The sequence below is a fragment of the Mycetomoellerius zeteki genome, unplaced genomic scaffold, assembly GCF_001594055.1.
Source record: "Mycetomoellerius zeteki isolate Tzet28-1 unplaced genomic scaffold, Tzet1.0 scaffold85, whole genome shotgun sequence".
Classification (NCBI taxonomy): Eukaryota; Metazoa; Arthropoda; class Insecta; order Hymenoptera; family Formicidae; genus Mycetomoellerius; species Mycetomoellerius zeteki.
Window position 1 is genome coordinate 513,639 of NW_017257883.1, and position 14,085 is coordinate 527,723.

General features: G+C 37.1%; 1 protein-coding gene across 2 annotated transcripts in view; it reads left to right on the forward strand.

Moving 5' to 3' along the window:
- LOC108730167 (growth factor receptor-bound protein 14) overlaps positions 1-14,085 on the forward strand; it is a 319,854-nt gene that overhangs the window by 191,555 nt on the left and 114,214 nt on the right. For both annotated transcript variants that reach the window (XM_018459697.1, XM_018459698.1), the window contains one exon: positions 3,375-3,404. In XM_018459697.1, the coding sequence (XP_018315199.1) occupies positions 3,375-3,404 (30 nt within the window). The remainder of the gene's footprint in view (positions 1-3,374; positions 3,405-14,085) is intronic.

The following is a 14,085-nucleotide window of genomic DNA, read 5'->3' on the forward strand; positions in this document are numbered from 1 at the left end:
GTCGTCGTCGTCGTCGTCGTCGTTCGTCATCGATAGAGATAACAGCGATAACTCACGATTTAGCGACGCGCCGCCGGCAAGCTAATAAATTTCTATGCAGCTAGATCGAAAAGAGCCGCGGCGCCGGTAAAAGATGGAAAAATTATTATTATCCTTTGATATATATTTCCCCTCTTGCATTGAATAGAGGCAAAGTCATAATCCGATATCGTATTTTACGGAGGTACATTTTATTTATTCCTCGTGAACCTTCATCGCTTTTACGGCTTCTACGTATCGCGCATCTACATTATTTGACGCGATACGCGTGTTGTTAAAATAAACATTTTTCATACGTTGCATCCGGATTTACTGTCGCCAATAAAAAAAATGCATGCGGGCGATGAAAGTTTTCCAAGTCTCGCATTTACGAGATCATTTGAATAAACCGAATTTATGCAGTGTAATTTCTATGCATTTTGTGTGTTCGATCGAGCACCGACGTCCGAAATTGAAAATGCGCGAGCTCAGGTGCGCACCCTCGTAAATAATCTTCATGCCATCTGTCTTAATAGGTGGCCTGGCTGGCTTTACTGCTGGTGGAGGAACGAACGAATGCGGAGATATGTTTGTATGTGTGTATGTGTGTGCATGTGCGTGTGTATTTGTGCGCAGCTTGAATAAATAAACAATCTGGCGCTCCGGCTGCATTTAATATTCCGCGAGGTAACGTACATATGCGACGAACTCGAGACCAAATGTCACGGTTTCGGACATACGTGTCACATGGAAAATGGAAAATCGTATAAATAAATATAAATGCATCATTGATTCGCACCCATAGCCGATCCGCGTGACGTTTCGACGTCCGAGTTTATATTGCGCAAACTTTTTCCGAAGTAGGATAAATGTGAACCCAGATGGAGAAATGTATGAATTATGGCGAAACCTACCATAGCATGAATTCTAACCTAATAAAGACAAATAGCGTATTTTTTTTTAAATTATATCAAGTCAAACCGGTCGATCGATCATAAATGCTAAAAAACAATTTTGTTAAACGATTTCTCTCAATTCGTTGAGAGAATAATCATATTTTATTGTTTATTATAATTTTTAATGTGAGATTTTACTTCCTTTTTAACCCTTTGGCAGCAGTATTAGATTTTAGGAGCACAGTTTTTGATTGCGAATTTTGGTAGGTAAATCTGTAAAAAAATACACGGAAAATAAATGTTTCTGGCTACAGCTAGTTCTGATTAGCTGAAATTGCATTAGCTATAGCTATGAAATTTGCTAATACATACAAAGGATTTGCTGCTGTAGCTAATATACGTGATAGCAAAATATGCATGTCTGTTACAGATCGATTTATTTAACAACATGAAGTTAGTTGTCATAGTTATCGGATATGTCCGTGTAGAAGAAAATTGTCTCTACCACAGCTAAATATGGTTTGCTGAAACTGTACTTGCTACCAAATTGTCTGTTACACAGAAAACGTTTGCTACAATGATCAATACATCGACATAATAGCAAAACGCTTGTCTGTTACAATGATAATATTTAGACCTCATACTAATGGAAATTAGACCTCGTAGATACGACGTTAGATGTCCATATAATACTACTGAATTTAGCTGCCATACCTAATTTTTAGCTGTGACAGCTAGTCTTTTTTTTTAAATAAAATACAATTCAATGTCTATTATAAAAATTCATTATTAAAGTTTTCGCAAGTATAGTGTAAGAATTTTTTTAAATTTTTATACAGAACAATATAAAACTCTGCATTAAAGTTCGAAGGTTGCGAACAAAAAGAAAATTTCACGTTGTCGACGGAGGATTAAATGAATGATAATTAGTACAACTTACTAATTTGTAAAAGCAGAGCTATGTTCTGGATTAATGAGTTTTCTATAATAAGCTATTACCTAAGCTATTACCTAAGTCTTAAGCCGTAAGAAGTTGATTAATCTGAATCGAATATGAGAAGAATAATTGACTATGATTAGCCAATTTTTTACGGCTTAAAATTTAAAGCTTAGGTAATGGCTCATATTGTAGAATTCCCATAAGATTTTAAATGGACGAAAGTGTATTTCGGAATGTCTCTCTGGATGATACAAACAGATGATTTATTGTTTGTCATGAAAAGCAGAAAGAGTTCTCGTTTAAAGCCAGTCCTGGCAGAAAAATGACAGGGGTGACACTTTGTGAATATCACATGAAATCTACCTTCGGGAATGTATTCACAGACTCAGGTCGGTTTCATAGCGTTTACAAATTTTAAGTGCTGTCCTCGACTTTTTAACGCCTTTACGATCACGTGAGGGATTTCCGTTTTTTCTACCGTCAGAAGTACATGATCATTAACGGCATGAGGTATGTACCTATATTTTTGCTATTTAGGATTTGTTTACAGCGACAGATTACAAAAAGACTACGTTGCTCCGCTTTATTAAATCAAGTTGGATGACTTTTGGCGTTTTTTTTAAATAGAGAATGAAATGATACAAGACTCGTTTGGACCTCGGTACGTAGATTAGATGCACTAACGAATAATAACTGAATCTATATACAATAATAAGATTGAAAGACCGCTAATGTTAAACATAATGCTTTAAATTAAGAAGCGCCATAACGGTCAGAATCATTTAAATGAATGCACAATAGTTCAACATCTTAACGTTCTGATCGTTATGGCGCTTCTTAATTTAAAGCATTATGAATCTATATAGGTATCTATATAGAAAGTAATCTTTAATTAATATATAACCACAAATTACATTTAATTAATTAAAAAATGAAGTATCTGCGAATATCTTGGAATGAGAATGCAAATTTATTTGAAGTGCTCGAATAACGTAACTAATCGAGCGCGTTCGCGACTAGTGCCATACGATTATGTAGTGCATGTTCGTGTACACGGCAGAGCGCACACATACGGCGAGCCAGAGAAAGTACAAGACGAAAGGAGCGAGAAAGATCGGAGGGGGTACGACGCTTTCCAATAATTTCTGCGCTTTGTTGTAAATTCCCCCCGCTAATTCGTGGTATTTTCTCGCTGTATTTTATGAGCGGCTACCGGCTTTGCCTCGCAAATTGTTTCCAGGAATTCTCCGTACGCTGTTAAATTACTGTACTTTCACATAATATGTGTGGTGGATTTTAGCTCGGTGCAGCGTGCCGTGCCGCGCCGCACTTCAACCTGGAGTCTATCCTTCTCATTGGAATTTTGCGTTGCGCTTGGTTCCCGGGGAGAATTTTATTTTTTAAGCTAATCTCTTTTTATTACGTACAAAATAGTATTTTAACTTTTCGCCCCCGTGGCTTTTTACTCCGTAAATTGATGAAACGACGTTTGCTAGAGACGAATTCTCTTTCTGTTTCAGGCGATCGCGACGCTACCAAAACGACTTCTGGTGAGTAAGCGAAATTATATTTATTATAATTTTTCTCTTCTCATTTTTCAACATTACGATAGCGTTCAATTGCTGCGATCGAAATTATATCGTTAAGATATACGACGTATATGTGGTGTGGGTTATTTAACGATATATCCTTCGTCGACATCGTAAAAACATACAGTTTAAATGAAGAAAATGAAATTAATGTATCCCGATACACGTGTATTTGACTCGTCTCCAAGTGAAAGAAACGTCCGAATAGAAATATGTATTTCCAAAACCGGTCGTCATTTAAAAATTTACGACTTTGATGGACTGGCGTTGGAGACACGTAAAAGCGAAATGCTTCAAGCGATATAACGCCACCGAATCGATTGCCGCCGAATTTCCATATACTATTTCTAATTTCACATAAAATTCACCAACATCATAAATAAATACCATAAAAAATGAATCTTGTTCCGATATGATATTTCCGAAGCTGTTTGGATTTTTGATAGTCCATTAATGATTATGTCGCATCTAAAAGTATTTAAGGAGTACTTATAAGATGGCTGTAAATCGTTATCATCCTTTTTTTAGTAAAATCGGAAATATATAACAACGGAAAGAAAATATTTAACGTTGAAATTAGGAGTTATTATCGATAAATGAGTTATAATAAAAAGCTGTAGATCAATCATTGAATTGGAGTCCAATTAGCAAAAAAACGTTTTACTATCAATGTGAAAACTGAAGCCGATGGATAAAGAGTGATATGTGTGAGCGTGCTCGACGGACTTTAACTACCCGGAGAAGAACGAGAGAACCGCCATTAGTTCAAAAGTTTTCTCAACAGTCTGTCAGTCTGTTTTCGTCGACGCGCTTCATCTTATTCCGGTGAGCGTGCACGACTATTGTCTTCCGCCGGATTTTCGTCGGCACGAAACTTTTGGAGGACTCAACGAATCACCACCAGGTTGTCGTCGATGGAGATCGATGATCGGAGGTCGCTTTTTCGATTTTCTCCCTGATAAATAAGAAGAAATTTTTACGTGAACAAAGTGGGAATAGGTCATAATATTATTTTCATCGATTGTATGCTCGACGATACACTGAAAATAATACTAAATTTGAATAAATATTTGTTTGAATAATTTTAAGTAAATATTTACTGAACGTAAACATATTTTTAACCGTAAATATATTTATATTTTTACAAAAATCATTAATTTTATTTAACTATCGTTTTTCATTGAGTAAATATTTGTTTATTGTAAGTAAATGTTTACTTACTACATGTTTAAAGAAATATGTATTAAGATTTAGTAAATTTTTTCAGCTTAATGTTACTTTTTTAAACTTTTTGCGAGGGATTTAGTAATCAAGATAGTGCACTTTTTTCTTAGAGCGAAAACATAAAAAAAGTTGTACTATTAAAATTAATAGAGAAATTTTGTACTTTCCATTCTAGGGAAAAAAGTTACATGATTAGAACTGAAGTATATTTATAACTAGTTAAAAATACTCTATTCAAATTCAATCAATTTTTTATTATGGAAAGTGTCGAAATCGCACGCTTTACGGATCGCTTAATTACACTTCTTTATCACTTTGAACCATCTGAACAGTAATTACTTGTCCTGATTTACAGTAAATTACCTTCGTGTTTTAATATATGACAGTAAAATCATTTATGATCAAGGCGATGAAATTGATTTGATATAATTTTCTTAATTCCTTGATAACGCCAGGATTAAAGTTATAAATGTTTATGACATGTCTTCTTATATGTCAGCTTGAAACAAGGCAGCTTTCGCGAAACGTGAATGCATCTTAATACATTCCACAGTGAGCACCAACGGTGCCATCGGCGGCAACGGTATAAAGCCGGTGTTAATATTTGATTTGCCGGTTGCTGGGCGGCGATGCGCATGCCCGGCGTATCTTTGACACCCTCTTTGCGTTCCACCCCCTTAAATCTCGCTACCCTTATCCATCCCCTCGTCCTCTCCTCCTCCTCCTCTGCGGAGAAACTCCTATTTACCTATCTGTCGCCGCTCTCAATAGACGGGATTTAATACCGGGCGGTTGCCACGCGGTAAACTTGTGCCTTATGTCTCGCGGATAAGAATTATCGTTCGAGCGATCTGGTTTTGCGGCCGACGAGTTCAATGATCCCTCGCACAACAACTCGCGCGATGGTACGATATTTTATTTCGGATAATTTTGGCCGGTGTTGCTAACGTCTGACGGTCGATATACCGCGATAATTTTGATGTAGTCGCAAGAGAGAGAGAGAGAGAGAGAGAGAGAGAGAGAGAGAGAGAGAGAGAGAGTTGAGAGAGCGTACAGTGACGACTCGGAAATTGTCGATCGGACTTTACGATGAACTTGCTATTCCCGTCCATCCTGCCCTTCGTTGTAGCGCAGCGCCAACTTCCATGGAGGGAGGTTAAATGGTAGTTCGCGTCGAAACTTTTTTCCCCTACATTTATAAAACTCGAGTATCGATTAACCTTTGTGAGTGACGTGGCGAATTTACCAATCGTGCTTCTTTTTTTAACGGAGATTTATTAATATCATCCTCTTATGTGGCAGAAAATGGTCTATAGACTGCAATCAAGCATAACTTTGTTTTTGCCTACTTGCTCGACACTTTTCCATATAAAATGCATCGTGATGCATCTGTTGTACCACGTCGGTCACTAACGTGTCATTGCGCGTCTCCTCGCGTGTTAATATTTAATACGTCGTATAACGTTGTTAAAACAGGAAGTCTGACGGGGCTAAGCTAGGCATTTCAATGCATAAATTTAAATCCTTTGAAATTCGAGTCTCTGCTTACTAAAAAAAATATCTAAATTTTACATGAGTTACTCTCTTATACAGCGCTGCTCATTAAGAGAACATTGAATAATTTTTACAGCATACATTATAACAGAACATATTCGCATTTAGACGAAATTTTTCACAAGGAAGCGTTGAGAATTTTTTCATTGTATTTGCCTACAGACATAATAAGTTTAGACTGCGCATTTCCTGATCTTAGTATCTATGCTCTGTTAGAAAGAATTAAATTATATCGGTACCTTTTTCAATTCTACCAGCATCTCTCTTCAATTTGGATTATAAAATATTTTAGAGAGAAAGAAAGAGCGATATGATTCAAGTTACCTCACTTTTTTTGAAGAGAGTGACAACTTCATAGGAAGGCGCAGTCTATTTTTATTACGTCTATGTATAGGCCTACCCTCAAAAAAGTGATCTTGCAGTTACAGCGAAAATTATCTAAGTACGAAAAATAGCTGGAATAGATCAATTTCCAGCAGGTACTGCGATATTGGATATGTATTGCATCTAATCATATAGATGACAGAGATAGAATTTAGATTTGTGCTATAAATTCTATGCGTATGATATATAATTTTCTATCAGATACAAAAAACAGCTATAATTCTAGCTGGAGCAGCAAAATATTTTTTTGCGTGTAGCATATCTAAAAGATTTAAATGTCACGAGCATTTAAATGTATTGCCTCACTCTCTAGTAGAAAAACAAACATTTCCGTTCGTCGAAAAAATTATTTTAACGATTATTCCGTTAACGCTGTCTCTGAGAAACGCTGTACAAAAGCAGATGGTCGCGGAGGGATTTCGTAACGTAGAGACAGAAAACCACCGAGTCCCAAAAATAGACGACTTTGCGGGCGTGCGCACGTCCTCGCTTTATACGAGGAAACGAGAGGCCTGTCAGCTGATTGGACGAGTGCCAATTTTTGGTGAATGAACCAACGGTCTCGTGTCTCGAATACACACCCTCTTTGGTAGTTTGTCCTCGACACGGCTCGCGTCCGGTCGCGAAAGATATGAGATCTTTTTTTTATCAACCTATGGAAATGTGATACTTAAGATCAATTCTGATACTTAAAAGAGATGTAACATCTTGATTCACGTAATTGAACTTGAATGCAGACTTGAACATTACGCGTTCGTTATTCACGCAATTCAGATACTGAAGCGGATATTTTTATAATCGATAATAGTCACAAAATTATTAAAGGAGTGATATCTATTTAACATGTATTATGAAATCATTAAGAGCACAGTTTTGCTAAAGTACATAAAAATTTAGCTTATACAAAATAATTTTGTTGGGCTTAACTAGTTATATAGGATGTTTATTGATTGCTGGAATGTCTGAGCTTTTTGGAGCATTGCTCTCATCATGTTTGAATTCCCTATAATTATTTTGATAGTCCAAAAAAATTATTTTCAAATCTGTATCTATTAGAATTTTTAGATACTGTAAAATCGTTCTTTTCGTGAGATAAATAACGCAGTTATAACATGTCGAAAAACTATTTGGATATCAGAATTCGTAGCAGAATTACCTTGACCAACTCGACGTCAAGTCCTTCAACGAGTTGACTCGTCCTATCGAGTTAAAGGATTAACGCTTATGTCCCCGAGAGGCGTGCCCATTACCGCCAGAAGCGGCTTTGATATGCTAATAAAGAACCAGTAACGCGATCTCGATGTCAGGATATTGTCGCCCGATGAAGGCGTTAGAGACACAGGACCCGAAAGAACAACCGTGCATGTGACATGTGCGTAAAAGCCAACAACAGGCTTAGGCCCCGGGCCTCCGATTCCCCTGGGAAGATAATGAAATTTCACATGTGCGAGAATCAAAAATCATCTCCTTTGTGCGTCAGGAACCGAGGTCGCTTAACGGAACACCCGGGAGGATCGCTGCCGATAGAATCTCACGGGTCAACTCGACACTGCAGAATACTGCGAGGGCTTTTCTGCAACGGACGTAAAAGAGTCGTGCATGCAAATTGCAAATGGCCGAATAAAAACATACGTTTGCGCATACGTAATATTCTTGCAGCGTAATATTCTTTCCTAGAAGAAGATTAGCGTGTTGCATTAAGAAAATAAAGGTACAAAAGCGTTGCGTTAGGAAAATAGAGGTATTAACTCGACAGATTTTACAGCGAAGCGACGTGAAAATTTTCGTTGCAAACGAGAGACGAGATTAGTCGAGGGATCTTACCACGTGGAATTTCAAGGTAGCGCAATATCATATCAGTCTCCATTTCTACATCTCGTTTTATTTTATACGCGCGCTATCACGTACATTCGACCGTATCTTCTATTCATTGAACGAGGGGAATGCACCGGCACACGGATTTCTCTATTATCGCGGTTCCGGCCCCGTATATTCTCTCGTGTTTATTTATTTGTGAATCCGTTAGACTTAGCTACCGAGAACTCTATTACGCGCACGAGCGTCTCCTTGCAGGCTGGCTGGCCGCAATGCTTCTTGGCACGTAGAACAGGTCAGGGCTGGTGGCGATACCACCCGCGATAACCTTGCTCGATAAGCGTGGCGGCTTGCGTTTCCGTTAAGTCGTGCATCCTGCCGCGAATTGAGTTATCTACAAGTTAGTATCAAAATGCACGAAGTCTTTATAACCACAATAGGAAAAAGGAATTTAATAACCTTTAATACCGTTGGAGTCGATATGACGATTTTATTGGTGATATTGCGAGATGTTCTTTTAATATCTTTAATCATAGAATAAGATTGACTTCATAAATTGCTGTCAGAATTTTATAAAAAGTCATACTGGAAAAAGAATCCAGCTACATTTAATAATTAAAATTCTGGTTGAATTTTTATTATTATAATTCTAATTGAGATAATGAGAATTCTGTATGATCAGAATCTTCTGATTCATTCATTTTCAACAAGAAATTTTTCTTAGTGTAATATTATTTCTTCTTTTTTCGTTATTTTTTTTTCTTTTATTTTTTTTATGTATTTTTTTCCCGCTACGTGCAAGAAATAAAAGTTGCATAAATGTTCTTTAATTGATTAGCATAGAATCGTAGTTTATTTATTCTAGTTAAATAAAAATCATCGTAATTTTCTATTAATATTTAATATTAACATTTAATATTTAACATTATCTATTAATATTTAATATTATATACGATATATAGAGGTTTTTACCAAGAAGATCTGCTTCTCTAAACATCTTCAGGGAAATATCTACAAGTGGCGCTTTTGCACTGGGTTAACGAGTTTAGGGGCACGCGCACAGCTTCCGATTTGTTCGTGGCAATTTTTGAGCTTTTCCTGAAAATTCGATCATCGAGCGCGCGCTGGAGAGAGACGGAGATTAGTTCGCGCTCGGGATGGGACATGGAGAAGATGAGGCGAGGGCAGAGCGGTTTCCGACGCCGAGGATAGAATCGGCGGGATCATTTCCTTGAATTTAGAAAACTGTGAAAATCCACTCTGGATTCGTTGCGATGGTGCGCGCGCGTGGGTCAGCTTACGACGGGCAAATTGGATTTCGCAGGCGCGAAGGGCGAGACAGAAATCGAATCGCAAGGGATAAAAGCGTCCGCGGGCAGGAGGGAAAGGCAACGGAAACCGTTTCCGTTCCCGAGTACTCCCGCAGGAACGGCTTTCGTGTTCGTGAGTTGGGAAACTGTGCGATCGCGAGAGCCGATTCATCGCATCGCGCTGTGGGCTTCTTTCGATCTACTGGCTTGCAAATTGAAACGCTGGACAGGAATGCGTCAACGAACAAATAATAGTGAATCTATGCTTACTTTTATAATCATAAAATAAAATATGATAAGAAAAAAAATAGGAATTAAGAGACTAAGCGACCAAATAAATTTATTTATTATTTATTTATTTTTTACATCTTGGTAAATCGTATCTATCGACTAATTAAATTAGAAAGATTGTCAGATATTTTTACGGATTTCGATAATTTCAAGTTTCTTATTTTTCGTAATTGTTTAATTGTTTATTGCGTATTAAAATATAATATTTATATAATATATACACTGAAAGAAAAGATTGGCTGCTGCAGCAAAGTAAATGGTAAAATATGACATAGCATTTTTAATTGGTTGCAGCAGTCGATTTTTGGTTGCGTTTACCTATCCACAATGTCAGTATAGGATTTCGATAGGATATAAGATTGCTAACGCAACCAAAAATTGATTGCTACAATCAATTAAAAACGCTATGTCATATTCCCAGCTAATCTTTTCTTTCAGTGTATAATATATGTATGTATAACATATCTATATATACATATATATATATTAAATGTTTAGATTGTTAATTCAGTATTAATTTTTATTTTTAAATTCATATAGATTACAAAACTGACGCAGATAATAATACGCAATATTACAATTAGCGACATTTGTGTCTAACAATCAAAACACTTGATGATTTAATTAAATTCTTTTCCCATCTTTTCGTCGGTGATTTTAGGGAACCCACGTTGTACGAATAATCAGCGCACGCTCCTTTCTCTTGTTGCGTTCTTTTCGTATTTAACGAACAAGAATGAGAGAGAATGTGAAGTATTTCGGGGACTCGTAATTAGCAAGGGAAGAGTTCTGAAAATTTTAATCAAACCGAGTGGTTGCTCCTACATCGAGTCTTCCTACTTGCCGCGTTCATTCGTCGGGCACATATTACTCTTAATTTTGCAAAAGTCTGCTCTCCCCGAGCCTTGATTCCTTTTCCCCTAAAGGACGTAAGATAATATTTGTCCCGAAATTTCCAGGCGAGGACTTGTAACGGGTCGATGGTAGTGCCGGTTACGTATTGCATACTGCGACAAAGAACGTTTGCTCTTCCCGGTACAGGTCGGGACTCTCGGTCTCTCTCGAGCCTTTAAAGTTTAAAGGGCCAGCTGGAGGGCATTAGGAAGGAGGCTCTACACTACGGCCCTTTAAATCTCGATGAAATTTTCTTGCAATATATTCGAAGCGCTCCTCCATCTATATAACCCACATATGATTTTTTAAAATCCTGAAAATTTTGCGTATTATTTATTGCAATGGGATAGAGATTTCTTTGGAATTATTACAATACAGATTTCTATCAATATCTTGGTTATATTTTATTTTTAACTTTCTTTTGTCCCTCGAACTATTTTTGGCCATAAATTGATAAAAATTTCAAGCCGGTATACTTCTTAAAAAACTATTCCTTGTAAAACTATGAATTTTAAGAGATTACGAAGAAAGAAGATTTTTTTATGGAAATATTGCAAATGCCTTTTCTCTTTTTTGTAAGATTTGCATTGCTAATCGAAGCGTTAAAAATTATATTTTTGTGACACTTCAAATCAGATTCGAGTTTTTCAGTGATTTTAAAGAGATTATCCTTTTTTTATTATATTTTCCGAGTCGCAGCGTTCTCCAAGATCTAATAACTACTGACGGTTTTGTGCATTTCAGCATTTTCATACAGAAATAATCTTATTTTAATTAAAATATAATCCGATTTAGTTTTTTCACTAATGTACTGTCCAAGTTTATGAACGAATTTATTTTAGAAAAACTCCGTAAACTCTTTTTGCAAACATTTATTATTTTCTTATTATGGTCTTCTGTTAGTTATTCTTATCTCCTGATTTTAGTCTCTGTTACGTTATTCTTTCTTTTTAGCAATCATTATAATATATATTTTGTATATTTAATTTATTAAATATATTTTATACATATTTTATATAATATATGTATAATATTATATTATTATAATATATTTTGTACATATATTTTATACATTAAATTAACATTATTAATATATTATATAATTTAATATTGATAATGAAAATTGATATTAGAAAATGATTAAAAAAAATCAATCTGACCATAGGTAAAGCTATTCGTGTCAACTTTACGCACTTAGCGACCTCCGACGTTTCGTTGAGATATTTCTGTATTTGCATGGGATACCCTGCGGGACTCGATTAAAGGGAAAGAAGCCTCGTGGAATTTAACCGCGCGGAATAACGAACCGGAGCGCGGGAGCGCGAATACAGACCGATTGATCGGCCGTCCGATCTCTCTCGCTGTCGGCGTCAACGTCGATGTCGGGGAGTTGTGGCCCGGAGGGCAGACGGGGTCCGCTGGGGGCAGCACGTAGTACCGGGAATCGACGGATAATCGATATCGGGCTCGATTCCCAACCGCCTCGCCATACGGAATAACGATGTCTCGTTAATGCCGTCGAACGAGCGTGAAAGAGACCATTCGTGACGGTTCGCGACGGTAGTGCCAAAGGTAGATGGCACGCTCTCTTGCCTTCCACGAGCTCGTTTCCTCGTTTGCTTCCTTCTTCCTGCCTCCCTTCTCTCGTGCATACATGACGTTATCCTCAGACGACACTGAGCGCACATCAAAGGAGTACCTTTGTCTCGTTAGTTTGCGTATCGAGATAGCTGATTCGCTTCTCTCAGCATTGCTTCGCGATTGCCATGATGACAATGAGAGGATTTTCCGATGTAGCTCCCCCGGAGGCTACCCTTGTCGCATCTCTTCCTCCCCTCTTGATTTTCTCCTCTCACATTCCGGGCTGCTTGTCGGAGGTTGATACTCGAAAGCAACCATTTATCACTTATGCAGCATGGATGGTATCGTCGACGCAGCGATTCCGGGATAATTTATCGCGTGTTTTTGCAACGGCGCGGCGCGGAGCCGACGGCGGCGACGGCGGGCGTCTCGCTGTTTCCACGGCACACGAAATGAATTCCTCGCTCTCCTCGCGAGCGAACGCTGCCGCGTCTTCGGCGGCATCTTAAGTATCTAGAATTCTTTGCCGCGGATACCGTCTTTTTCGTCCGGTCCGAATTTCCGTCTTCCTTCTCTTCGCATGAGACGTCGTGTTTGCTCACGAGAACGCGTATAACCCGTAGGTCCAACAAGGTTGCCATAAAACTAAAAATCAGGGAATTGTCGAGAAAATTGAAAACGATCAGAGAAATCAGAGAAAAGTCAAGGAAATTTGCAAAATTTACTGAAAACTTAAAATTCTCGATCTTAAAAAAGTTTATTATACTTACGTCACACACGGAGTGTGATTAACTGGAATTCTGGAAAATGAACGATCTAAAATTCTGATTAAATCTTTCTGGTGAAGTCTACTAAAATTCTAGTTAAGATAACCAACATTTAAAATTTCCTTAGTTATATATACTAGCTAGAATTCTAGATTTAACCTGCAGAATTCTGGATTGTTCATTTTCTACCCGAATTTTAGTTAATTCAACCAACAGAGTTGCCACAAGTCATGGAAAAGTCAGGGAATTTGAAAATGGTCAGGGAAGTCACATGGGAAAGTCAGGGATTTAGCAAAATTTTCTGGAAAAATAAAATGGCTGTAAAGAAGTTTAAAATATACTTACACATCACAGCCACGCAATTTTAATTACGCGCCCTCATGTGCTCTCACGGCTTGCGCTACCACTTGATAACGCGTGGTGAGGAGAAGAGCAACCTTTATAATAGCAGATTGAGATTTTAATAAACAGGATTTAGTTTTGATAAAAAAAAACTGTATTCATTGATTTATGTTCCTTATATTCTCCTCTCATTCTCTTGCTACTGTTTATTATCAATAAACAGCAGCAAAGAGAAAGAGAGGAAGAGGAAAAGAATCGTGTTCATACATAAAAGGAAAACAAAAAATACTACTAACTTAACAATTAAATGCAGTGTCAACAACATTAATAGTAATTTACACTGTTATGTTAAATTGCTCTCAACAAAATATTTAACGATTTTCAAATCAGGATAAAAATACAAAAAAAATTTCAAAATATATATATTATTGAAGGTTAGAGAAAATCAGAAAGTTTTACCTGGAAATCAGGGAAATGTCA